This window comes from Elephas maximus, chromosome 23 (assembly GCF_024166365.1).
Source record: "Elephas maximus indicus isolate mEleMax1 chromosome 23, mEleMax1 primary haplotype, whole genome shotgun sequence".
Taxonomy (NCBI): Eukaryota; Metazoa; Chordata; class Mammalia; order Proboscidea; family Elephantidae; genus Elephas; species Elephas maximus.
Window position 1 is genome coordinate 1374882 of NC_064841.1, and position 27249 is coordinate 1402130.

General features: G+C 46.9%; 1 protein-coding gene across 1 annotated transcript; it reads right to left on the reverse strand.

The window, feature by feature from the left end:
• Positions 1–352: 352 nt before the first annotated feature.
• IQCJ (IQ motif containing J) lies at positions 353–26800 on the reverse strand. The gene is made up of 5 exons (XM_049867088.1): positions 26774–26800; positions 26094–26158; positions 15764–15844; positions 471–606; positions 353–370 (listed from the first exon to the last, which is right to left on the reverse strand). Exons 1-5 carry the CDS (start codon positions 26798–26800, stop codon positions 353–355), a joined length of 327 nt encoding a protein of 108 aa, XP_049723045.1.
• Between the last annotated feature and the right edge of the window lie 449 nt (positions 26801–27249).

Genomic DNA, 27249 nt, shown 5'->3' on the forward strand with positions numbered 1-27249 from the left:
GAGGCGCATAAATAGAAACACACTGTCTTTAAAAAAAAAAAAAAAAAAAATTCTCAGCAATAGAGGAATGAAAACCACAAGTGAGTAGTTTAGGTTAAGTTCAAATGCAGTTTCCTCCAGTCTCATAAAGTTCGCTTTGTGTTTACGAACTGTCTTTGTTTGAGATGACAAAACTCCTGCCCTGTTCACGTGTATTAAATAAGCAGCATATAGACCCTCACTAGCACAAACCATCCGCTCACGAGCCAGGACGTCTCTCACAGAACCCAAGCCCTGTGGTCAGCTGAGGGCGAGTCAAGCCCCGGTGGTCAGCTGAGGGCGAGTCAAGCCCCGGTGGTCACCTGAGGGCGAGTCAAGCCCCGGTGGTCACCTGAGGGCGAGTCAAGCCCCGGTGGTCACCTGAGGGCGAGTCAAGCCCCGGTGGTCAGCTGAGGGCGAGTCAAGCCAAGCAAAGGAAATGCGGGACTCACGGGTGTGCTGCCGTCGGAGAAGGTGTTCATGCTGACAGAGCTGCTCAGCTTTTCTGAGGACACGGAGGGTGGGGATGGGCTCCGCTTCCCCAGGGGGTCCTGCCGCTGCAGGTACTCCCGCCAGGCACGCTGGATGCTGCAAAAAAAAAAACCAGCACACACAGTCACTCCCAAGAAACCCAAGGGGTCCGGAAGAATCAGCTCTGGAGACAGGGAAGCGTACTACATAGGAGGTGGCACAGGTAATCGGAAGACCCGGACCGTGTCGGCCCCTGAGACTGTCTCTCTGTTTCACTGGTTTGACTTTCACGGTCTTGACTGGGCTAAATCAGTCTAGAAGAGTCGAATTAGTCGGAAAAAGTCATCAGTCAAAGTCAAACTAGTTTGCACATTTAAAGGCACTTCGATTTATGGGACATAAAAATCTCCCAGTTTCTCATCCTATGTTTCCAATGAGAATGATAAATAGGCTGACATGTGAATTTATTCACTGACGCAGTATATGGTTGTGGCGGGACTGCTCTGCACCAGGGCCAGCTACAGACTCTGGACAGGGCTCCTGAGATGCTCTACTCCAGGGGTTGCCATCTGCATAGACCACTCCAGGGGGCGCCACCTACACAGACCACTCCAGGCGGTACCATCTCCATAGACCACTCCAAGGGGCGCCATCTGCATAGACCACTCCAGGGGGTGCGACCTCCATAGACCACTCCAAGGGGCGCCATCTGCAGAGACCACTTCACGGGATATCATCTGCATAGACCACTCTAAGGGGCGCCATCTGCAGAGACCACTCCAGGGGGTGCCACCTCCATAGACCACTCCAGGGGGTGCCATCTGCAGAGACCACTCCAGGGGGCGCCATCTACATAGACCACTCCAGGGGGTGCCACCTCCATAGACCACTCCAAGGGGCGCCATCTGCAGAGACCACTTCAGGGGGCGCCATCTACATAGACCACTCCAGGGGGTGCCACCTCCATAGACCACTCCAAGGGGCGCCATCTGCAGAGACCACTTCAGGGGATATCATCTGCATAGACCACTCCAAGGGGCGCCATCTGCAGAGACCACTCCAGGGGGTGCCACCTCCATAGACCACTCCAAGGGGCGCCATCTGCAGAGACCACTTCAGGGGATATCATCTGCATAGACCACTCCAAGGGGCGCCATCTGCAGAGACCACTCTAGGGGGTGCCACCTCCATAGACCACTCCAGGGGGTGCCATCGGCAGAGACCACTCTAGGGGGCGCCATCTGCATAGACCACACCAGGGGGCGCCATCTGCATAGACCTCCAGGGGGCACCATCTACATAGACCACTCCAGGGGGCGCCATCTACATAGACCACTCCAGGGGGTGCCATCTGCAGAGGCCACTCCAGGGGGCTCCATCTACATAGACCACTCCAGGGGGCGCCATCTGCAGAGACCACTCTAGGGGGTGCCATCTACATAGACCACTCCAGGGGGCGCCATCTGCAGAGACCTCCAGGGGGCGCCATCTACATAGACCACTCCAGGGGGTGCCATCTGCAGAGGCCACTCCAGGGGGCGCCATCTACATAGACCACTCCAGGGGGCGCCATCGGCAGAGACCACTCTAGGGGGTGCCATCTACATAGACCACTCCAGGGGGTGCCATCTGCAGAGGCCACTCCAGGGGGCGCCATCTACATAGACCACTCCAGGGGGTGCCACCTCCATAGACCACTCCAAGGGGTGCCATCTGCAGAGACCACTCCAGGGGGTGCCACCTCCATAGACCACTCCAAGGGGCGCCATCTGCATAGACCACTCCAAGGGGCGCCATCTGCAGAGACCACTCTAGGGGGTGCCACCTCCATAGACCACTCCAGGGGGTGCCATCGGCAGAGACCACTCTAGGGGGCGCCATCTGCATAGACCACACCAGGGGGCGCCATCTGCATAGACCTCCAGGGGGCACCATCTACATAGACCACTCCAGGGGGCGCCATCTACATAGACCACTCCAGGGGGTGCCATCTGCAGAGGCCACTCCAGGGGGCTCCATCTACATAGACCACTCCAGGGGGTGCCATCTGCAGAGACCACTCTAGGGGGTGCCATCTACATAGACCACTCCAGGGGGTGCCATCTGCAGAGGCCACTCCAGGGGGCGCCATCTACATAGACCACTCCAGGGGGCGCCATCTGCATAGACCTCCAGGGGGCACCATCTACATAGACCACTCCAGGGGGCGCCATCTACATAGACCACTCCAGGGGGTGCCATCTGCAGAGGCCACTCCAGGGGGCGCCATCTACATAGACCACTCCAGGGGGCGCCATCTGCAGAGACCTCCAGGGGGCGCCATCTACATAGACCACTCCAGGGGGTGCCATCTGCAGAGGCCACTCCAGGGGGCGCCATCTACATAGACCACTCCAGGGGGCGCCATCGGCAGAGACCACTCTAGGGGGTGCCATCTACATAGACCACTCCAGGGGGTGCCATCTGCAGAGGCCACTCCAGGGGCCGCCATCTACATAGACCACTCCAGGGGGTGCCACCTCCATAGACCACTCCAAGGGGTGCCATCTGCAGAGACCACTCCAGGGGGTGCCACCTCCATAGACCACTCCAAGGGGCGCCATCTGCAGAGACCACTCTAGGGGGTGCCACCTCCATAGACCACTCCAGGGGGTGCCATCTGCAGAGACCACTCTAGGGGGCGCCATCTGCATAGACCACACCAGGGGGCGCCATCTGCATAGACCTCCAGGGGGCGCCATCTACATAGACCACTCCAGGGGGCGCCATCTGCAGAGACCTCCAGGGGGCGCCATCTACATAGACCACTCCAGGGGGCGCCATCTACATAGACCACTCCAGGGGGTGCCATCTGCAGAGGCCACTCCAGGGGGCGCCATCTACATAGACCACTCCAGGGGGCGCCATCTGCAGAGACCACTCTAGGGGGTGCCATCTACATAGACCACTCCAGGGGGTGCCATCTGCAGAGGCCACTCCAGGGGGCGCCATCTACATAGACCACTCCAGGGGGCGCCATCTGCAGAGACCTCCAGGGGGCGCCATCTACATAGACCACTCCAGGGGGCGCCATCTGCAGAGGCCACTCCAGGGGGCGCCATCTACATAGACCACTCCAGGGGGCACCATCTACATAGACCACTCCAGGGGGTGCCATCTGCAGAGGCCACTCCAGGGGGCGCCATCTACATAGACCACTCCAGGGGGCGCCATCTACATAGACCACACCAGGGGGCGCCATCTGCATAGACCTCCAGGGGGCACCATCTACATAGACCACTCCAGGGGGCACCATCTACATAGACCACACCAGGGGGCGCCATCTGCATAGACCTCCAGGGGGCACCATCTACATAGACCACTCCAGGGGGCGCCATCTACATAGACCACTCCAGGGGGTGCCATCTGCAGAGGCCACTCTAGGGGGCGCCATCTGCATAGACCACACCAGGGGGCGCCATCTGCATAGACCTCCAGGGGGCACCATCTACATAGACCACTCCAGGGGGTGCCATCTGCAGAGGCCACTCCAGGGGGCTCCATCTACATAGACCACTCCAGGGGGCGCCATCTGCAGAGACCTCCAGGGGGCGCCATCTACATAGACCACTCCAGGGGGCGCCATCTACATAGACCACTCCAGGGGGCGCCATCTCCAGAGACCACTCTAGGGGGTGCCATCTGCAGAGGCCACTCCAGGGGGCGCCATCTACATAGACCACTCCAGGGGGCGCCATCTGCATAGACCTCCAGGGGGCGCCATCTACATAGACCACTCCAGGGGGTGCCATCTGCAGAGGCCACTCCAGGGGGCGCCATCTACATAGACCACTCCGGGGGGTGCCATCTGCAGAGGCCACTCCAGGGGGCGCCATCTACATAGACCACTCCAGGGGGTGCCACCTCCATAGACCACTCCAGGCGGTACCATCTCCACAGACCACTCCAGGGGGCACCATCTGCAGAGACCTCCAGGGGGCGCCATCTGCATAGACCTCCAGGTGAAGGGCGTCCCATGATGCTATGCAGTGCATAGTCTGCGTGGCCTTTGAGAGGGACAAGACAGGCAAGAGTCCAGCAGCCATGGATTTTACATACAGTGGAAGGAAACATGCAATATATATACACACACACACATGAATGGAGCCCTGGGGTCACAGTGGTTAAGAGCTTGGCTGCTAACCAAAAGGTCGGCAGTTCAAATGCACTAGCTGCTCCTTGGAAACACCACGGGGCAGTTCTACTCCGTTTCCTATAGGGTTGCTATGAGTCAGAACCGACTTGACGGCAACGGGTTTTATAAAGAAATGAATAGAGGAGACAAAATTTCTGACAATGTTAAACACTAGAGAATTAAAGTAACACGTGATTAGGTGGTTACTTGTAATTTCTCCCAAAGAAGCTCTTTATTTCCTGTGATTTGTATAGAAAAAGTCATCTTCTTAGGATAATGGAAACCTCTTCTTTGTGAAAGTTAAGCGATGTTTTCCACAGACTAGCTTCTAACCTCGTTTTAGGTTGTCACAGGCAGCCAGTGGATACAATCTAATTTCTCGTGGGGCTTAGCCGGGCCTGCACATCAGTGTCAGGGCTCTGCCTTTTAAGAGTTTAAAACAGTTGCATTAATTCCATTATTATCGCCTCTAGACTTCTGGAAGCTTCTAACCTTCTGTAATTCTCCCACATAAACGTAGGCATCAAAGTTGTTTCTGTATGAACGAACTGACCAAAATGATCTGAGACCATCAATTTGCAGTAGTCAGAACATACAAAGAACACAAAAATGCTACCACATTTTGGAATCTGTGTGTTTTCCCTAATATATTAAGGGTCGGTGATTATAATCCTAAAGGAAAAGTCCAGAAGCTACAGTAAAACAATACCTTTGGGTCACAGCCCAATTTACCATAAAGCTACAAAACTTAACGCTTGAGGGCCCTTCCTTGGAGGTCAGAGGCCTCTCCCAAGGCCCCGCGAGGGGCTCTTCATGGTTTGGGTAAAATTTGCAAAAAGTAAGATATCTTTTAGGCTTTATTTTTAAAGAAAAAAAAAAAAAGCCTGTTGCTGTCCAGTCTGACTCATAGCAACCCTATAGGACAAAGTAGAACTGCCCCCATAGGGTTTCTAAGGAGCGGCTGGTGGAATCAAACCGCCGACCTTTCGGTTAGCAGCCAAGCTTTTAACCATCTCACCACCACAGCACCTGACTTTTAAAGAGGCCCTTCCAAATTATATACACTCAAAGAAAAAGCCCCACAAAAGCAGGGTCTGACTCCGCTTCCTTAGGCTAGGTGGCTGTTTTAATACTCAATGCTTGCTCAAAATTCTTTCTTTCTTCCTTCTTTCCTTCCTTTTTTTTTTTTTCTTATTTAAAAATGTTTGAAGTACCAAGCTTGGTAGTCACTGCCGCTTCTTCCTGGGTCCATTTTATTCGACAGTGATGAACTTTTGGAAGCTGTTTGTGATTTCCACATTGTCTGAGGCACGTGGGGTCTCTCACAACCCTGCTAAGAAGTTCTGTCACCTGAGGGAACCTAAAGTCTGCCCATCAAGAGCTAAAGAAAACGTGTGACATCTTCAAAAAAATTAAAAAGTGGAAAATATCGACAACTCATAGAACATTTATAAGTTTAAACAAAGTTGAAGTATTTTATACTGTCCTTTTTTTTCTTTTCTTTCTTTTTTCTAACAGCCTGGAATTTTCAGAAAATTTAGAAAGACAAAGTAGTGGCCATAGATGGAACACTAGGGGGCGGTGTGACACCTTTGAAGAACCAAACAAGGTTGGGCAAAACTGAGGGGTCCGAGGCTTGCAAAGGTGAGTTTACAAGTAAGCACCCCTACAGGGTTCTGGAGCCCTGGTGGTGCAGTGGTTAAGAGCTCGGCTGCTAACCAAAAGGTCAAGAGTTTGAATCCACTAGCCATTTCTCAGAAGACCCTATGGGGCAGTTCTACTCTATCCTATAGGGTTGCTATGAGTCAGAATTGACCTGAGGGCAACGGGTTTGGGTTTTTTTTTTTTTTTTAAATAGGATTGCTGGAGCCCTGGTGGTGCAGTGATTAAGAGCTCTGGTTACTAACCAAAGGTTGGCAGTTCGAATCCACCAGTCGTTCCTTGGAAACCTTATGGGACAGTTTTACTCTATGACAATGGTTTTTTTTTGTTTGTTTGTTCTCCCTCCTAGCACTACGGACGTATCAGTTTTCCTTAAATCTGAGACAATTTATTTTCTTGCAAGAAGACAAGAGAATATGACAATATTATATAACTTTGAAATTAAAAATCACTTATTAGCCCACTTGCTTCCTTAATATCAGACATATTTTATTTTTGAATTTTTACCTTATAGCCTTTGCCCACATATAAAAAAACAATTTTACCTAGTTGAATGCATATTACACTATGTCTTATTCCTTTTCAAACTTAATACTGTATGTTACAACCTATATGTTTCCTATGTTCTACTTGGTATTCGTAATTACACTTTTGACACCTGCATCACAATCGGGACAGTGTCTTTAAACTAGTGTCAGGGCTGTAATTGACAGGCCAGTCATGTAGTATTAGGGCATCACCCTAAACTGCTACAGTGTATTTCTAAAATGTCATATTAGGCCATCAGCCTAAGTTGCTACATTGCATTTCTCAGTGGTGGAGCCATGCTGTTATTAGTCGTTGTATCAGAGACGCGTACATCACACTATTTATTCTCCTTTCACCACGCTGACAATGTGACCTCAGGAGGTTAAACTGTTCTAGTATTAAGCTCTCTGAATACCATCTCCAGGCAGCACTGGAGGCGCAGTGGTTAAGGCGCTGGACTGCGAACCGAAAGGTTGACGGTTGGAAACCACCAGCAACTCCGAGGGGGAAAGACACGCCAGGATGCTTCCGTAGAGACTTACGGCTTTGGACACCCTATGGGGTCGCTATGAGTCAGAATCGACTGGACAGCAGTGGGTTGGGAATACCATCTCCAAATGCTGTTTTACTGTAAGAGGAAATTAAACCAAGATGTAGAACCGACTCTGTCCTGCGGTCTGAGGAATTCTATTTCAGCCTTCTTACTGTAGATTTAAGGAGCCCGTGTGACGCAGTGGTTACAGTGATCGAACGCTAACCAAAAGGTCGGTGGTTTGAAACCACCACTTGCTCTGTGGGAGAAAGACGTGGCAGTCAGCTTCCATAGAGATTTAGAGCCCTGGAAACCCTATGGGGTCGCCCAGAGTCGGAATCAACTCCACAGCAGGGGGGTTTATTGTAGACTTACCGCAGTTCCTACTTACAGGTCTCTAAGGCTGGGGCGTAAACCCTAACTAAGCACCCAGTACTTTAAGATTTTTATTGTCAAAATTAAGCAATGGTATTAACGCAATTCTTTAGGGTAGTTGCAGTAGGAGGGCACATTTAATGTGCTCTTTTTTTTATGTTCTGAATTATAAATAAAGTATAGGGGACAACTTCAAGAGTGATAATACAGTCTTCAGTGCTTCTGGTCAATTTCTGTTTCTCTTCTCCCCTCTCAGGGATGGCGCGGCTTCCTGCTCTGTCCTCCTTCTCCCTCTCCCTCCCTCCTTCCCTGTCTCTTCCCATCTGAGCGATCTCCCCACCCCTTTTGCACACACAGCCGCAGTCCTGCAGTCCTAGTTCCCCATGGACGCCCTTGCATGCACAGAATACCAAACATTGTATAAACTTGTGGATATTCTACGGGTTGTCAACACGTTCTACTTTTTTATCGTCTTGAAGATGTCACGTATTTTTTAGCTTTAATGGGCAGTTTTACAAACTTTAGGTGCATGCCCTCAAGTGGCAGAACTTGTTAAAAGGTTTCTGGAAGGTCCCAAGTGCCTTGACAAGTTCTCTGAGAGCTGGCATGCTTAGGGAAGGTTTGAAAGAGCTCCAGCACTTTGGTTAAGCCTTGAAGGATAGATGGGATTCAAACAGAAAGGAAGAAGGTAGAAGAATAGCTTTGGGCAAAGACATGGAGGTGAGGACTCAAGGCAAGAGGCAGGAGGGTCCCAGGGAGGAGCAGATAGGGTGTGAGGCTGTGAAGATGGGAAAAGGGTCTCAGATCCTCCAGGGCCAGGCTGGGGGCAGACCAGCCAACACTGCCCTCGTGAGGGAGAACTCCATCTTGGCACAGGTGATTGTTTCCAGACCTTTGCACTTTTCAAGAAAAGCCAGAAATCTGGGTTTTTATGTGAAGGTTACTAGTTTTTAAATGTTAGTCAATAATTTAAAAGTTTTCAAAATACGTTGTAGCCCAAGTAGGCCAAATTGGGAGTGGTCAAAAGAGAGGATACCATCAAAGAGGGCACATCAAGTCTGGACATCTTAGAAAAGTGGTAGCTAGTTTTTATTTTTTTTAGTACACAGACAGCTCTTTCAGGGCTTAGTCTCCCACTTGATCCCTCCCACATGTGGGCTCTGAGGAAGACAGTGTTAGTATCATGGTGGTCGGGTTGGCCTGCCCTGTGTTAATATCTTTTTTCTGCTCTAACACCCCTTTTTGTTCACAGTCCACCAAATCTCAGTCCATGCCCTTTGGATAGGATCAATCCTAACCCATTGATGGTAAAGGGTGGCCGGTGTACCAAGGCAGACCAAATAGAGGACAGTGATTGGTTCAGATATGTGCACATGGCTCAAGACAAGCCAATGAGAAAGGGCCTGGGAGAACTTACTGAGACTACAAGGAAGAGGCCCTCTCTTCTACCTGGAGATTTTCAGCAGGTAGGATGTAAGCTTTGCCACGTGTTGGGAGAGCCCAGGAAGCAACCACGCAGAAGGAAGAAATGCCCGGTGACCTTCTTTGACCACCTGGGTCTGGCTGTGGTTGAAGCACATCTGCCCCTGGGTGATTCTCTCAGGTGATCCAATGTAATCCCTTCTTATACTTCAGTTAGTTTAAATTGAGTTTTTACCACTTGCAATCAAAAGAGTCCTGGTCAAGTGTCAGGAATCAAGATGACAACTAACAGACAGACCAACACTCGGGACTCCTGCCCCCATTACAGTGAGCTTCGTCCTCACAGTTCAACACAAGGCAGAAATGGGAAAGGGAGCAAGATGTTGGGTTGGGCTTGGGGTACAGTAAGTGGATAAGTAGAACAGTTCACATGTGGCCTTAGGAAGCCAGAAAAATGGAGACCTGGCCCCGCTAGAAAGGCCAGGGCTGGAGGTGGCACACATTGTCCTTCTGCAAGTTTAATGGGGAGGCAAGGCCTACATGCTAACAGTGTAAAACAGAATGTCACTAAAGGTCATATGATTCGTACAGACAGCATATGCTCCAGCAACGTAATGCTGCGGTCTCATACTTCAATTAGGAAGCCAAGATTATCTGTAGGTACAAAAAATAAAGAAGAAACCTTTAAAATAGAACAGTCCTATCATGTGAGTCCTGTTCCTGGATTTCCCACCTCCCTGTTATTACAGCGGTGGGGTGCGGGGTGGAGGCAAATGGCCCAGTTCTGACTAGTGAAACCTAAGGGAAGTTGGCTGCAGGGAAGTTTTTCTTTTAACACAGCTGCAGTTCCTCCTTCCTCCTCTTTCCTAACTTGAACATAGATGTGATGGCTGGAGCACCAGCAGCTATATGGCATCCTATAAACAACAAGTATAGGGAAGAGGCCAAAAGAATCACAAAGACATGGGCTTGACCTATTTGGGGCTCTTGAACCAAACTCAGCAACCACTCACTTCCTGACTTCTACTTACAGGAGGAAGATGAACCCCTATTTGTTAAAGCTTCTGTGAGTTGATTTTTTTATGTGCAGCTAAAAGCTGTCCTAACTGCTATATCCTGTTTCCATTATTTGGTGTCTACCTCGACCACATTTATTCAACCTGTATGCTGAGCAAATAATCCGAGAAGGACTCTATGAAGAAGAATGGGGCATCAGGATTGGAGGAAGCCTCGTCAACAACCTGCGATTGAGAAATATCTTTCGAATTCCTTTGGGGACTATTTCCTTTTTCTCTCTCCCCTGCCTCCCTTCCTCCATTCTTACGTACCCCCCCCCCCTTATAGAATCTAAATATTGTTCCTTCACAAAATCAAATACATTAACACAAAATGAAAAGGCCAATTGAATATTTAACAGACTTCTACAAAATGGTTTGAATTTAATACATCTCCATGTCGTTCTATCGCAAAATAAATACATTGTTAAAATAAAGAAAGGGATTGCATACATCTCAGGAACAGACTTAAACAGATCCGTTTTAGATCTGACTACAGCACGCACAGCATGACCCTGGAGTGAAGGGCAGAGCTTTGCGGTGACCTGGGACCTGTTCTATTCCTTCACAGTCAGGCCTCATGCTTTGGTGTTGACCTTCCTCCCCAGACCCTGTTCCAGTCTTGGTTGCTAAGAATACATCAGGCTTTATTCCTAGAGTCAGGCTAAAAGTCTTCACTTTGGTGCTTTCTCTGAATTTCCTGACTTCAGAGGTTTGTCTTTGCTTGATCTTCAGAGAACTTGCCTTTCACCTCTCCAAAATGACTTTTCATTAATAGGTGTGCAGTCTTGATTGCTTTTGCCCTTTTGTCATGGTCTTCTGATCCTCTGAGTTTAAAACTCAAAATTACGTTCTCACAGTTGTCTTCATGAGCAGGTACCGTTCCCTTGGATGTTTCCTCTAACTCCCAGCCCACACACGTTCTCCACAGAGCCAGGCTCTACCCACAATCCTCTGCTCCCTTCCGTGGCCACACATGGTTCACACTTATCGTCAATGTCTCTTCTTGTCATGTCGTCCTGAGTGTGAGGAACCAACTGAGGCAGGTTCCTGCCCCATCTCACCTCCATCCTGGGCTTCCCACTAACTCAGGTGTCCACGAGAGATTTACACAGGTTCCCCTCTTGCCTCATCTTTTAAGTTCAGAGATTGGCCTGTTCAGGTACCTGCTGTTCTACCTCAGGACTTGTAGGGATGGGCTGCACTGCAACCTCTCCTCCCGCCTAGTGGGAAGACAAGAGCTTCAGGTGAGCAACTTTTATAGTGTTGTAGCCCCCACTTCTCTCTACCTCTAGGGAAAGACAGGTGTTCAGCTGGTTCCCACCAACAGAAGTCAGGAGACACTAAGAGAAGCCTGTGAAGGCTGAGGGGGACCCCACGCCTGGGACAGTGGCCTGTCTTTTATACCCAGGGCTCTATAGGGTAAAGAATCTCCCTCGGAGAGGGGGGTCGGGAGCAGGGACAGTATCTTCAAACCCTCCCTGCTGAGGACAACAGGGTCGACCAGGGTAGGCACTGCTAGGTGAGTCACAGAGCATAGCCCAGTCAGAGCAGAGCAAGGGGCACAAGTCCAATGGGAGGGGGCTCCGGGGAGTCCTAACGACCCTCCCCCCAGGCTTCGAGCCCCCTGAGCTATTTTAAACCACTGTGTGGGACCACAAATGTCCGCCATCATCAGGAAACTTGGGGCAGCCTTGGTTTTCAGCACATGGGGAGGGCGCAGTGACCCCCATAGAGGAGGAGCGGAGGAAGGAGAGCAGGAAGAAAGGGTAGAAAGAGGAAGTGAAGGCAGCAGGCTGCACAGATGTTGCTCTTAGGTCCCCTCATGTAGATTCCAACTCATAGCAACCCTCTGTACAACAGAATGAAACACTGCCCAGTCCTGGGCCAGCCTCACAATCACTGTTATGTTTGAGCCCATTGTTGTAGCCACTGAGTCAATCCATCTTGTCGAGGGCCTTCCTCTTTTTCACCGACCCTCTACTTTTCCAAGCATGATGTCTTTCTCCAGGGCCTGATGACATGTCCAAAGAGCAGGAAGAAAGAGGAGGTGGAGGGAGCAGGCTCCACAGCTGTAGGAAAGGTCTAACGTGTGTGTGGCAGGGATGTCCAACTTATCATGAGGGTTAAGGATTTAATAAACAAATTAGATAAAACTCACTGAACTGGACTAAATTCCCAATGGAATGCAAATTCCATTACTGAGCAGGATTAAGTTTTTTCTCCCTTGCCCCCCACCAGTGAGTGAAAATTGGGTTCAGGCTTATTAGAAAAGATACAACCGTTCTGTCTGCACTTGACTGAGCTGAGACTCCCTCAACAAACCAGCTACACAGCCAATCATAAAATTCCCGATTCTCTGAGCTGGCCTATCTCAGGTGCACAGAATATCTTTGCCTGCCTGCCCCCCCACTGGCTCTTGGCCCTCTGCATGCTGAAGATGATGAAAACTAAGAAAATTAGAGAGGGACACCAACTTTCCCTCCCAGTACTTTTCCATTTACTAGAACCTTATCTTAATGAGAAATCCCTGAGGATGAAGCGGCCTACGTTTGCAAACTAAAGCTCGTGTGGTGAGGCTGGCACAGTGCTTGCTACGTGAAGCAATTTCACAGCTGGATGCATGATTCATTTCGTATTGTGACACAGAGCCTCCTGGCAGGGGACTGAGCTCCTTCCTGAACCACACCCGGCTTTACCTTGAGAGGGAGCCCTGTGACCACCTCGGAGGAGACCCTGTTACTGATAACCAGGTTAGCACAGACTTTACGGGTGTGTATTAATATTTGCATTTGTTCAGCAGAATATTACTTTTCTGGGTCATTTCTGTTTCAATTCCTAAATCCGGCAATGGCTTATCATTCTTCAAAGTTGTGCACCTCGGGGTCCCTTCTTCTGGGTGACTTTTTTCTTAGAAAGTATTTTATTGAGCTTTTTTTTTTTTTTTAAATGATCAGTGATACCAGCCAAAGTCAGACACGTTTGATTCTCCTGTACATGCTTCCCGGACTGTTGAGCTTGTGTGTGTGTGCGTGTGTGTGTGTGTGCACGTGTGTGCATGCATGTGCATGTGTACGTGAGCGTGCGTACGTGTGCATGCGTGTGCATGTGTATGTGTGTGAGTGTGCATGTACGTGTGCACGTGTGTGCATGTGTACGTGTGTGCACGTGTGTGCATGTGTATGTGTGCGTGTGTGTGTGTGCGTGTGTAGAGGCTGCGTGCGTGTGTGCATGTGCATGTGTCTGCATGCGTCCATGCATGTGTACGTGTGTGCACATGTCTGTGAGCGTGCATGTGTGTGCACGTGTGTGCATGTGTGTGTGAGTGTGCGTGTGTACGTGTGCACGTGTGTGCGTGCATGTGCACGTGTGTGCACTGTGTGTGCATGTGTACACATGTGCGTGTGTGCATGTGTGTGTGCATGTGTGTGCATGTGCATGTGTGTATGTGAGTGCATGTGTACGTGTGTGCATGTGTGTGCATGCATGTGCATGTGTACGTGTGTCTGCGCATGTGTATGTGTGCGTGTGTGTACGTGTGCAGGCTGCGTGCGTGTGTATGTGCATATGTGTGCGTCTGTGCATGTGTACATGTGTGCACCTGTGTGTGTACGTGTGCATGTGTGTACATGTGTATGTGTGTGTGTCCATGCATGTGTACGTGTGTGCACGTTTGTGTGTACGTGTATGCGGGGTGTGTGCGTATGTGCATGTGCGTGTGTGCGTCCATGCATGTGTACGTGTGCACATGTGTGCATGTGTGTGCGTGTGTGTACACGTGTGCATGTGTATGTTGTGTGTCCGTGTGCATGTGTGTGTACGTGTGTGCAGGGTGCATGCATCTGCACATGCACATGTGTGTGTCCATGCGTGTGTGCATGTGTGCATATGTGTGTGTACGTGTGTGCAGGGTGCATGTGTGTGTGCATGCGCATGTGTGCGTCCATTCATGTGTACGTGTGTGCGTGCATGTGTGCGTACATGTGTGCATGTGTGTGCGTGTGTGCATGCGTATGCATGTGTGTACATGTGTGCAGGGCGCATGCATGTGTACGTGTATGCATGTGTGTACATGTGCGCGTCCATGCACGTGTACGTGTGTGCGTGCGTGTGTACATGTGTGCGGGGTGCGTGCGTGTCCATACATGTGTACGTGTGTGTGCATCCATGCATTGTACATGTGTGCACATGTGTGAGTGCACGTGCATGTGCGCGTGTGCATGTGTACGTGTGTGTGCGTGTGCATATGTGTGTGAGACTGTATACACACTCACTGACAGTTCTGTGTGCATCCCTGCAGGGAAGGAAAACCAGAACTGGAAGGGGGCGCAGACAGCAGGCACCTGCAGTTTCCAATTACTTCCAAGGTGATTCTCACACACCCCTTCCCTAGTGAGAACGGGTTCAGAGGGTTGATATCGTGCTCTGTAACAGCCTACCCCGCTTTAGGTCTTCACGGTTTCATTCTTCTCAATATTGAGGTGTCGTCAGCATTACTTTTATGCAGTCAATATTTATATTGGTGGAAGGGGGCTCACATTTGGTCTTGTAAAGAGATTAGAAAGAAAAGGATGGAAAGAGATAAAGAGATTGTTTTCCAGATAAGTGGACAAGAGCTGGGATGGAAACAGGAAGACGGAAGACGGTGAAAAAGGATGTGTGCATAACAAGGAGGTAGTCTGAGGTGCAAATCGAGCTGCTAAAATGAAAAAAAATAAAAAGAGAACATGTTGCTGTCCAGTAGATTCCGACTCATAGTGACCCTACAGGACGGAGTAGAACCGCCCCATAGTGTTTCCAAGGAGGGGCTAGTGGATTCAAACTGCCCACCTTTTGTTAGCAGGCGAGTTCTTAACCACTGGGCCACCGGGACTCCACCCATGCTAACATGAATTATTGGAATTTGAGGAGCCGCAGTTTTCACCTGAGGGGGAAAAACCGAAGTGATGACAACCAAATAATTCCCCGTGCTGTCCAGTAGATGGTGCTGTCTGTCCAAGGCAGCTTCCTTACTGCCTAAGCGGAAACCCGTTGCCATCTAGTCAATTCCAACTCACAGTGACCCTATAGGACAAAGTAGAACTGCCCCATAGGGTATCCAGGGAGCAGCTGGTGGATTCCAACTGCCCATCTTTTGGTTAGCAGCCGAGCTTTTAACCACTCTGCCACAAGGGCTAGAAAACTCCGAAATTTGTTGCCATCAAGTCAATTCCAACTCGTTGCAACCCTATAGGACAGAGTAGAGCTGCCCCACAGGGTTTCCAAGGCTGTGATCTTTACGAAAGCTGACTGCCACATCTTTTTCCCACGGAGCAGCTGAGGGGTTTGAACTGCCGACCTTTTGGTTAGCAGCTGAGTGCTTTAACCACTGCGCCACCAGGGCTCCTCAGTGCCCAGAACAGGGAGGAATTAATGTGTAACACGGAATGTGAAATAAACAGATGCTCAAAAATTACAGAGAAGTTCAGAGTTCATAAAACAAGAGCTGCAGAATGATGTCTTGAGGCAAACTGGGGCGTAACTTACGTTTTCACCTTTGATTCCAAGGGCTGTGGGTTGAGGCGACAGTTTTCAATATTATTCTCTGCATCCATGGCCAGCTGCTGGCTAGAAAAAGAAATAACGTCTCAATATAGCTCAATCCAGAAAACTGTCAATACCTGCTAATTGCTATTTATTTTAAACAGCAGATACATATTCAATTTTGTTCATTTTAATTTATTAACAGAGTCTTAAACGTTCCTAAAGATCAGGGTCGGCTAAATCACGATACCATAGAAGAAAACGTTCTTTTGCTTTTTATCTGCTGCCCTTTTGATCTCTTCCACTCAACAATCATACCTAAGGAATGAAAATAGTATCCTTTAAGAAAACAGGAAATCGGAACATTTAAACATTTCGGGAGGAGGGGAGGGAGCATAAGGAGAGTTCTAAACGCCATGGCAAGGACAGAGAGCATGTGTTGTTGTTGTTGTTGTTAGGTGCCACTGAGCGGATTCTGACTCACAGTGACCCTACATACAACAGAATGAAACACTGCCCAGTTCTGCGCCCTCATTGTTAGGCTTGAGCACCTTGTTGCACCCACTGTGTCAATCCATCTCCTTAAAGATCTTCCTCTTTTCCGCTGACCCTCTGCTTTATGAAGCATGATGTCCTTCTCCAGGGACTGATCCCTCCTGATAACATGTCCAAGGTATGTGAGATGAAGTCTCACCAGCCTGGTTTCTAAGGAACATTTTGGCTGTGCTTCTTTCAAGACAAATTTGTTCTTTCTTTTGGCAGTCCACGGCATAGTCAATATTCTTTGCCAGCACCATAAGTCAAAGGCATCAATCCTTCTTCGGTCTTCCTTACTCATTGTTCAGCTTTTGCAGGCACAGGAGGCAATTGAAAACACCATGGCTTGGATCAGGTGCTCATTAGTCCTTAAAGTGACATCATCGCTTTTCAGTATTTTAAAGAGGTCTTTTGCAACGGCTTTGCCCAATGCAATGTGTTGTTTGGCTTCTTGACTGCTGCTTCCATGGGCAGTGATTGTAGATCCAAGTAAAATGAAATCCTTGACAACTTTAATCTTCTCTCCATTTATTATGATGTTGCTTCTTGGTCCTGTTATGAAGATTTTTGTTTTCTTTATGTTGATGCATAATCCATACTGAAGGCTGCAGTCTTTGATCTTCATCAGTGAGTTATTCAAGTCCTCCACTTTCAGCAAGCAAGGTTGTGTCATCTGCACGTCACAGGTTGTTAATGAGTCTTCCTCCAATCCTGAAGCCTTCTGTTGCCTTGTTCTTCATATGGTCAGCTTCTCAGATGATTTGCTCAGCATATAGATCGAATAAATATGGAAAAAGGATACAATGCTGACACACACCTCTCCTGACCTTAAACCCAAAATATTCACTTATTCTGTTCAAACGACTGCTTCTTGGTCTATGTACAGGTTCTTCATGAGCACAGTTAAGTGTTCTGGGATTCCCATTCTTCACAATGCTATCCATAATTTGTTATGATCCACACAGTCGAATGCCTTTGCATAGTCAATAAAACACAAGTAAGCATCTTTCTGGTATTCTCTGCTTGCATCCAGATCCATCTGACATCAGCAATGATATCCCTTGTTTCACATCCCCTTCTGAGTTTGGCTTGAATTTCTGGCAGTTCTATGCTGCAACCACTTTTGAATGATCTTCTGCAAAATTTTTCTTGTGTGTGAGATTAGTGATATTGTTCCATAATTCCTCATTCTGTTGGATCACCTTTTCTTGAACTAGGCATAAACACGGATCTCGTCCAGTCAGTTGGCCAGTTAGCTGTCTTCCAAATTTCTTGGCATAGATGAGTGAGCACTTCCAGCCCTGCATCCATTTGTTGAAACATCTCCATTGGTGTCTTAGTCATCTAGTGCTGCTGTAACAGAAATACCACAAATTGGTGGCTTTGACAAAGAAAAATTTACTCTCACACAGTCTAGTTGGCTATGTAAATCCAAATTCAGGGCGTCAGCTCCAGGGGAAGGCTTACTCTGTCAGCTCTGGAGGAAGGTCCATGTCATAGATCTTCCCTTGGCCTAGGAGCTTCTCCACCCAGGAACCTCAGATCCAAACAACACGCTCTGCTTCCGGCACTGCTTTCTTGGTGGTATCAGATCAACCATGTCCTTCTGCTCATTTTTCTCTTTTATATCTCAAAAGAGATTGACTTAAAACACTATCTAATCTTGTAGATTTCATCAATATAACTGCCGCTAATTCATCTCATTAACATCATAGTGACAGAGTTACAACACATGGGGAAACAACGTCAGATGACAAAGTGGTGGGCAATTATAGAATCCTTCAATATTGCAACTTGAGGCTTGAACTTCTTCTTCCGTTATATTTCAGCTTGAGAAATGCCAAGCATGTTCTTCCCTTTTGGTTTCCTAGCTCCAGGTCTTTGACACGTCATTATAATACTTTATCTTCTCGAGCCTCCTTTTGAAATCTTCTGTTGAGCTCTTTTACTTCATCATTTCTTCCATTTGCTTTAGCTACTCTATGTCTAACAGCAAGTTTCGGAATCTCTCCTGACATTCATTTTGGTCTTTTCTTTCTTTCCTGTCTTTTCAATGACCTTTTGTTTTCTTCATTTATGATGTCCTTGATGTCATCCCACAACTCATCTGGTCTTCCGTCATTAGTGTTCAGTGTGTCTCCTCTATTCTTGAGACGGTCTCTAAATTCAGGTGGGATATCCTCAAGGCTCTCATGGACTTGCTCTAGTTTTCTTCAGCTTCAACTTGAACTTGCATAGGAGCAATTGATAGTCTGTTCCACAGTCGGCCCCTGGCCTTGTTCTAATTGATGATATTGAGCTTTTCCATCGTCTCTTTCCACAAATGTAGTTGATTTGATTCCTGTGCATTCCATTTGGTGAAGTCCCCGTGTGTAGTCACCATTTATGTTGTTGAAAAAAGGTATTTGCAACGAAGAAGTTGTTGGTCTTGCAACATTCTATCATGCAATCTCCTGTAACATTTCTATCACCAAGGCCATATTTTCCAACTACAGATCCTTCTTCTTTGTTTCCAACTTTCACATTCCAATCACCGGTAATTATCAACACATTTGGATTGCATGTTTGATCAATTTCAGACTGTAGAAGTCAATAAAAAGCTTCAATTTCTTCATCTTTGGCCTTAGTGGTTGATGTGTAAATTTGAATAATAGTGGTATTAACTGGTTTTCCTTGTAGGTGTATGGATATTATCCTATCACTGACAGCGTTATACTTCAGGATGGATCTTGAAATGTTCTGTTTGACTATGAAAGCAACACCATTCTTCTTCAATTTGTTATTTTCAGCATAGTAGACTATGATTATCTGATTCAAAATGACCAATACCAGGCCACTTCAGCTCAGTTACGCCTAGGATACCAATACCTATGCATTCCTTTTTTTTTTTTTTATGATTTCCAATTTTCCTGGATTCGTACTTTGTACGTTCCACCTTCCTATTATTAATTGATGTTTGCAGTTGTTTATTTTCATTTTCAGACATGCCACATCAGCAAACGAAGGTCCCAAAATCTTGACTCTATCCAGGCCATTAAGACTGACTCTACTTTGACGTGGCAACTCTTTCCCAGTCGTTTTTTCAGTGCCTTCCAACCTGATGGATTCATTTTTTGGCACTATAGCAGACAATGTTCCACTGCTATTCATAAGTTTTTCACTGGCTTATTTTATTTTTTCAGATGTAGACTGCCAGGTCCTTCTTCATAGTCTATCTTAGTCTGGAAGCTCAGCTGAAACCTGACCACCATGGGTGACCCTGCTGGTATGAACACTAGTGACATAGCTCCCAGCATCACAGCAACACGCAAGCCCCAACAGTACAACAAACTGACTGACTCATGGGGAATAAGTGGTAGAGAGGAGCTTATTTGTTCCCAATGGTGCCATTGCTTCCTTCCTCCTTTCAGTCTGTAAGCATTTTCAGATTCCCCACCATGAAAAGGGCATGGATTTATGTCCTGGAGAAAGGCAAAGGGCTACAGACATGAAGTCACTGCTCCTAATGAACTTATAAGGATATCGCTGGGTGCTGCAGTGGTCTAGGAAGACTTTGTGGAGAAGGTGGCACTTGGGCTGGCTTCTGAAGAACGGGCAGGAATCAGTAAGTTGAGATATGAAAGGTAATACAAGACAGTAGAACAAAGGAGTGGAGGTGAGAAAATTCAAAGGCTATTTTAGACAATAAGGACAGCATTTAGGATAAGTGAGGATTGAAATAGAAGAATAATAGAAAATAAGATTGTCAAAGTCAGAAAACTAATAGTTCTTGTACACAATATGTACAAAATACCATCATAGACATTTTACATTTATTATCTCATTTATTATCTCACTTAGTAGTAAAAACAAACAAAAAATTTTTCACAATAGTCTCCATCAATTAGGCATTATTTCCCCCATTGTACAGCTGAGGAATCTGAGGTTCAGAGAGATTAAGTCATTTATTCAACCCACGGTAGAAAGAGAGACCCCACTGAAGGCACTGCTGGGAAATTTTTTAATATCAAACTTATTAGACTTATTCCTACTGACCGCAGTTTTCAATTTGTGACAGGTCCTAGAGTAGGTAATACATTTTGTGTCCCAAACCAGTACACGTAAGAAGTCTGTGTGTGTGTGTGTATGTATATAAAACTAAAAGAAAGTTTTCAAAAAACATTATTTCCCCACCTACACGAGATTCTCTGATATTTTTTATTATATTTCATCTTTTTTAAAAGATCAGTGGTGACCCACCAAACTGATTTACAAACCGTCAGTGAATCTGCAGTGTGGAAAACATTGCTACAGGGAAACATAAAGCATTTTCAGGCAGGAAAATATGACGAATGGGACGTGTCAGGATGGATGGGGACGACTGTGAGCAAGGAGAGGGAGGGAAACCTGCTTAGGAGGCTAGTGATAAGGGCTAGTATTTGTGGCCATAGCCAAGAAAATGAAAAGCATTTTTTTTAATTGCGCTAGAAATATCATTAGGATAACAACTGTACTTTTCTCCTTCTCTTTAGAAAGGAATAACCAGGTGATGGGGAAAAGATTGGAGCCCTGGTGGTGCAGTGGCTAAGAGCTATGGTGAACCTTGCTAACCAAAAGGTCGCAGTCCGAATTCACCAGCCACTTTTTAGAAACCCTATGAAGCAGTTCTACTCTGTCCTACTGGTTGTTTTGAGTCAGAATCCACTCAACCAATGGGTTTGAGTTTTTGGTTTGGGGGGGAAAAGATGGTAGATGAGATAAATCTCTACATGGCCTCTAGGTGGTGCCATCAGTCCAAGATAGCTTTGTGAACGTCCAGCCTGAACGTTGATGGGCAAGGAAAATACTCGTTTCCTCCGTGCCTTTGGTACTTCAGGGTCTATTATCTGTTCATCATTATTCTTTTGTTCTACAAATATGTGTCTTCTACGTGCCAGATGGAAACCCTGGTGGCATAGTAGTTAAGTGCTACGGCTGCTAACCGAAAGGTTGGCAGTTCACATCCAACAGGTGCTCCTCGGAAACTCTATGGGGCAGTTCTACTCTGTGCTGTAGGGTCGCTATGAGTCAGAATCAACTCGATGGCAATGGGTTTGGTTTGGTATGTGCCAGGTGATGAAAGGCATGGGGGTACATGGTGAAGATGCTAGACATGGTTCTAGTATTCATGGTCTTATGGTTTAGGAGGATACGCACATAGTAAACAAGTTATCAAAAATGTGATGGATGTTATTAAAGGGAAGACCCAGAAGGAGCCAACCCAGGGTAGTTAGACAGAAAAAGCCTTATTCTTATAATTCCATGTTCTTACAGAGATTGTTTTTGCTAGCTGTCGTGGAGGTGGCCCCGGCACACAGCGACCCCGTACACAATAGCACGAAACACTGCCTGGTCCTGCACCACCTCATGGTTAGTTGTGGATTGGTCCATTGTGATCCATAGGATTTTCACTGGCTGATTTTTAGAAGTAGATTGCCAGGCCTTTCTTCCTAGTCTGTCTTAGTCTGGAAGTTCCACTGAAACCTGACAGGCGTCATAGCAACATGCAAGCCTCCACCAACAGACGGTGGCGGCTGCTCATGAGGTGCACTGGGTGGGAATCGAACCTGGCTCTCCCACACGGGAGGTAAAAATTCTACTAAATCACCACTGCCTCTCACAGAAGTAGCCCTGGTGGCACAGTGGTTAAGCACTCAGCTGCCAGACAAAAGGTCAGCGGTTTGAACCCACCAGCCAGCCTGGGGGAGAAAGATGTAGTCAGCTTCTGTAAAGGTTTCCAGCCTTGGAAACCCTATGGGGCAGCTCTTCTCTGTCCTACAGGGTCTCCATGAGTCAGAGTTGACTCGATAGCAGTGGGTTTGGCTTGGTTTGGTTTATAACAAGGATGTTTGGAGATTTCATTAACTAACCTCCTTAATCACGAATTAGCAGATTGGGTAACAGAGATACAAGGGGTGGCAGTAATAGTGCGGCGACCAAAGACGAAGTGAGCTTTTCATAAGGAGAAGACAATGTTACAATGTCAACCAATTTGCTAATATGGATTATAACTTACACACTTTCAGTCAATAAACGACAAATTACAAATACCTGTTGGTTTAAACAGGGTAACTTTTGTTTGTTCCATCAACACTTGCCCATGAGTGACAAAGTAATGATGCCTCAGTAGAATTCATGGCTTGCAATCACACATTTCCTACCAGAGACTCAGCCTGAGTCAATATTTCCAAAGAATGGCAGCCAGCCTAAGGTCTCACCTAAGTTAACAAACGACTATCAGTAATGAGCGCCACAAGCATCCTCCTAATGAATGGCCTTACCAACTGCTGTTCTGTTTACGGACACAGGCCAAACTCCACCGACTGAGTGCAGCACACAAACGCACCCACTGCTCCTTCAAACAGTCCCCTCCCCGCACCCTGACTGTCCACCACAAGACCCCGTTGAGCTTTCAGAATCAACGTAATGTTCCAAGAGGGGGAATAACCGATCAGCTTCTACGACACCACTGTCACTTAAGTTAGAGTCACTTCAAGCCGCCGGGGTGATTTACATCAGGACCTGAGTCAGCTACCAGCTGTAATGAAATGTCTGATGTGCTCACCCAAACTACATCGATTTTTCAATCAAATGTGACAGCTTTCAAGGTCACAGCCCTGCCTCAAGGTGCCAGGAAAATCCCCAGAATTCCAGGCAAATGGGCACAGTTGTTAGGGCTGGCGGACAGCCTCTGCTGATTTCTCTCTGTCCTGAACAAACAGGAAAGGAGAGATCACCCCACTGGCCCATATGCTCTGAGCAGAGACCGCAATTCCCACCCCTGGAACTCCTCAACATGACTGGAAAAAATGAGCACACAAAACAGACTGGCCATTTTCAAAAGCTTTTAGTTTTCCCAGCCCTCTGGATAACGAGTAGAAAGGGGGACTGTGGAAACCCACGTACGTGCCATCAATCTTCAGACGCCTTCCTGAGCACAGACAGCTGGGAAGGATACGTGTTGGTGTTACTGAGAGGTTTAAGATAGACTCGCGGTCAATTAGCAGGAAAACTTTGGAGTTCATTTTCTACATTAAAATCAATAATGAAAACCCAGCCTAGCGAAGTTTAATAAATAAATGGGCTGAACGTCACAGAGAAAGCGTATGTTCAGAGAATTAAGCCACACGAGATTAGTGAACAACAGAAAGGAGCCTAAAATGCATCTAGACCGCTGGTTCTCAGTCCTACCTCTACCACAGAATCTCATAACAGAAGCTTTTTAACAAACACTGACTCCAGGGCCTCACCCCCAGAGATTCAGGTTCAATTTGCTTGGTGTGGGGCTGAAACCAGGGCATTTTTTAAGCTCCCCAGGTGAGTCCAACCTGCAGCCAGAGTGAAGAGCAGAGATCCAGACCTAAGGTCATTACAACACTTATGTCCATAGGGGAAAAAGCCTCTTTCTAATTTCAACCCAAAGCCCTTTTGTTGTTTTCATACAGGTAATGATGGTGGTAGCAAGAAGAAGAAGGGAAAGAGAACTATTTTATTCTTATCTATTCATAGTAATAAGAACAGACATAACAAGGATAAAATAAATCCATGTTGTTAGGTTGTTGTTAGGTGCCACTGAGTCGGTTCCGACACATAGCAACCCTAGGTACAACAGAACACTGTCCAGTCCTGCACCATCCCCACAATCATTGCTATGTTTGAGCCCATTGTTGCAGCCACTGTGTCAATCCATCTCTTCAAGGGTCTTCCTCTTTTTTGCTGACCCTCTACTTTACCAAGCATGATGTCCTTCTCCAGGGACTGATCCCTCCTGATAACATGTCCAAAGTACGTGAGACAAAGTCTCTCCATTCTTGCCTCTAAGGAGCACTCTGGCTGTACTTCTTCCAAGACAGATTTGTTGGTTCTTCTGGCAGTTCATGGTATATCCAATATTCTTTGTCAACATCATAATTAAATCCATAGATAACCCAAAAACTTGTTTTGCTCAAAGGGCTGAAGCTTCCCTTCAATGTGATATGGTGCATTCTTAGGATCATAGAGACGAAATAAACCAAACAGCCACCCAGACAGAAAGGGAAGGGGGTCAATATAAAGGCACCTTGTGGCCACGGGGTGCCTCATGCTCTCAACAAGACTGCCAGTTCAATACAGTCATCCTCATTTCAAAGACAAGGAAACTAGGACTCAGGGTGGTTAAATAATTTTTCTAGGCTTACAAAGGTAAGAAAAGGCAGAGAGAAGAATCAAACCCAAGGTTTTCTATTTTCAGGAATGTTTTCAACAGCATCTTGGATGGTCATTTACACTCTTCTTGAGCACTTCCAGGGTCTATAAACTCACTACTTAACAAAGAAGTTCATTCTGTCATTAGGCAGCTGCATTTTTACAAAAGTTACCCTTTTTCTGAGCCACAAATCTGTTTCTCCATAAATCCAACTCAATACCCTTGTTCTGTTTTCTGGAGCACGAAGGGCAATTTAGCCTCTTTTATAGGAAAATTCTTTCAGATGTTTAAGGATAGCTGTTAAGTCTCCTTTGAGCTTTTACTTTTCTCCAAGCCACGCGTCCCCAGCTTTTTGCAGCAGTTTCCCTGGTTCCAGAATCCCCCCAGTCCTACCTGGCTTCCTCCGGTGCTCTCAGGGACATCAGCGTACTTTTTAAAATGTGGTGCCCAGAGCCAAGCATGACAGTAACGTAGGTGTAAACAGTCCAGAGTACGTCGGGTCTCAGCAATGGTTGAGAGTAGGGGCTTTGGAGCCATCCAAACCTGGATTTGATTCCCTTCCTCACCACTCAAACCCTTTGCCGGCGAGTCGATTCTGACTCATAGCGACCACATAGGACAGAGTAGAACTACCCCACAGGGTTTCCAAGGAGCAGCTGCTGGATTCAAACTGCCGACATTTTGGTTAGCAGCTGAGCTCTTAACCATTGTGCCAATACTTGGGCAAGTTACTGAAACCTCTCTGAGCCTCTTTCCTCATCTGCAGAATGGAAACAATAATGCCTGAATTAAAAGGACATAAACAGAATTCAATGGGACAATGTCTGTGAAGCATTCAATAGCACAAAGTGGGTTGTAAGTGCTCAATAAATGATAGTTGTTCTTCCCTTATCTCGACAGTTCGTGTCTATTAATCAGTTTAATATTGTGCTAATAGGTTTAGAAGCCATATACCCATCACGGGCTCACGTTAAAGTCAAATAGAACTCAAAGGCTTTTATCCACAGGCAGAAATCAGTGTCTCTCTCACACGTTCTAATCGTACAATTTTTAAAAACCTAAATGCAAGGCTTTACTTTTGTCCCTGTTCAATTTCATCTTTCTTGCCTCCTTTTTCTTTCCTCGCTCTTTCCCTCCTTTCTCTTCCTTCTGTCCTCCCTCTCTCCCTCCCTCTCTTTCTTCCTTCCTTTCCTCAGTTTTGTTCAATTCTGCAGTGTTATTTTGAACGTTCATTCTTAGTGTTAACCTTGTGCTTTTTTCAACTTTTATGCCTGCCTTCTAAAAAAAAAATTTTTTTTTTTCTATAAACGTCACTGTAGGGCAGTGTTAAGTTTCAAGCCCTCAGACACACCACCAGAGACATCTTCCAAGGGTCATATTACTCTGTTAATCAGTACAGTTTGTATCATCTTTCAGCTGGCTATAAAGTTATCTAACTATATGTCAAATTACCACATTTCTGTGCCCTGACCACGATGACATCATGAGAAACTGTCAAATGCACTTATTCAGGTTTGCCTTGCCAGGCAGTTTTTTTATGCAAGCTCCTCGACCTTGCAAATGATGTAACTTCCTTTAGTAATTTTTACTTACTTTTCAAGTAAATATTTTCCATCATTAACTTGTTCTAAAGGGTTCTGCAGTCTTTTCAGTTCTTCCTGTGAAAAAGAAAAAAGTATCTTACAAATGGGCCCCGTGTATTTATGAACAACAATACCCAAGGACAATTGGTAGCAAAATTGGGATAACACACTTTTAAGAGCTCTGGACCTTGTGATGGATAACCATTTAAACACACAGTACAATTTCGTCCTTGATCAAATAACACAATACGGCTGCTCAAATTGTGCACTTCCTTTAATCACCGAAGACAATGCTTCCTGTTATTTGCCCAGAGTGGGGCTACGTCTCTACGGACCCACCAACACTGCCCCCAGTTTTCTCTGTCAACAGCATCACATGTTTGCTGGTTGCTGGGCAGGGACTCTATGAGCATGTGCTGGGTCGGGTGATCCGGAAACCATTGTCTCTTAGGTCCTGGCAACTGCTCCGTCTCTCTTCCCTGTACCCCAAGTGCTTGGGTGCACGTACACACACACACATCCCCCCCGAATCTCAGGCAAGTTCACGCACACACACACATACACACATGCACACACACTGTAATCTCACTCTGCCAGCCACAGCGATTGGAGCATTCCTGATAAGAACGCTTGTTTCCAGTCTTCTCAAAAAAAGAAGGCCCACAGAACTCTGTTCCTGGGACACCACACTGTCCGAGATCGCACCACTTGCCTCATCACTGCAAGCTACTGAAGTGGCTGGTTCCAAGAAGAAGCCCCAGTTAGAAATAATTACTCATTTGGCCCTAAAAGACCATCAAAACTAGTTCCAGTATGCTTATAACCTCCTAGATGTCCAAGTCTCCCAGGTCATCCCCTAGTACCCAGTCTCTTTAGTCGCATACTGCACTGTGTTTTCCAGAACTTGACCCAATCAGCTACCTCTCCCCAGACTCTCTAATCTCCCCACTGAGCCCTCTGGAATTCAGTCTGTCATCAGCAAAATCTTCAATCTCCTCAACCTCTGAGGACATTTCCTTAATTATCTTGTTCTAACTGAACCCTGGCAACTACATTTTTATTAGAGCAAGAACATCAAAGAAATGTATAGAAAAGAGGTTTAATATACAGAGGTTTTGCTGATGACAAACTTGGCCGAGTCCCTGAACACAGCTTCTCCGCTGCCA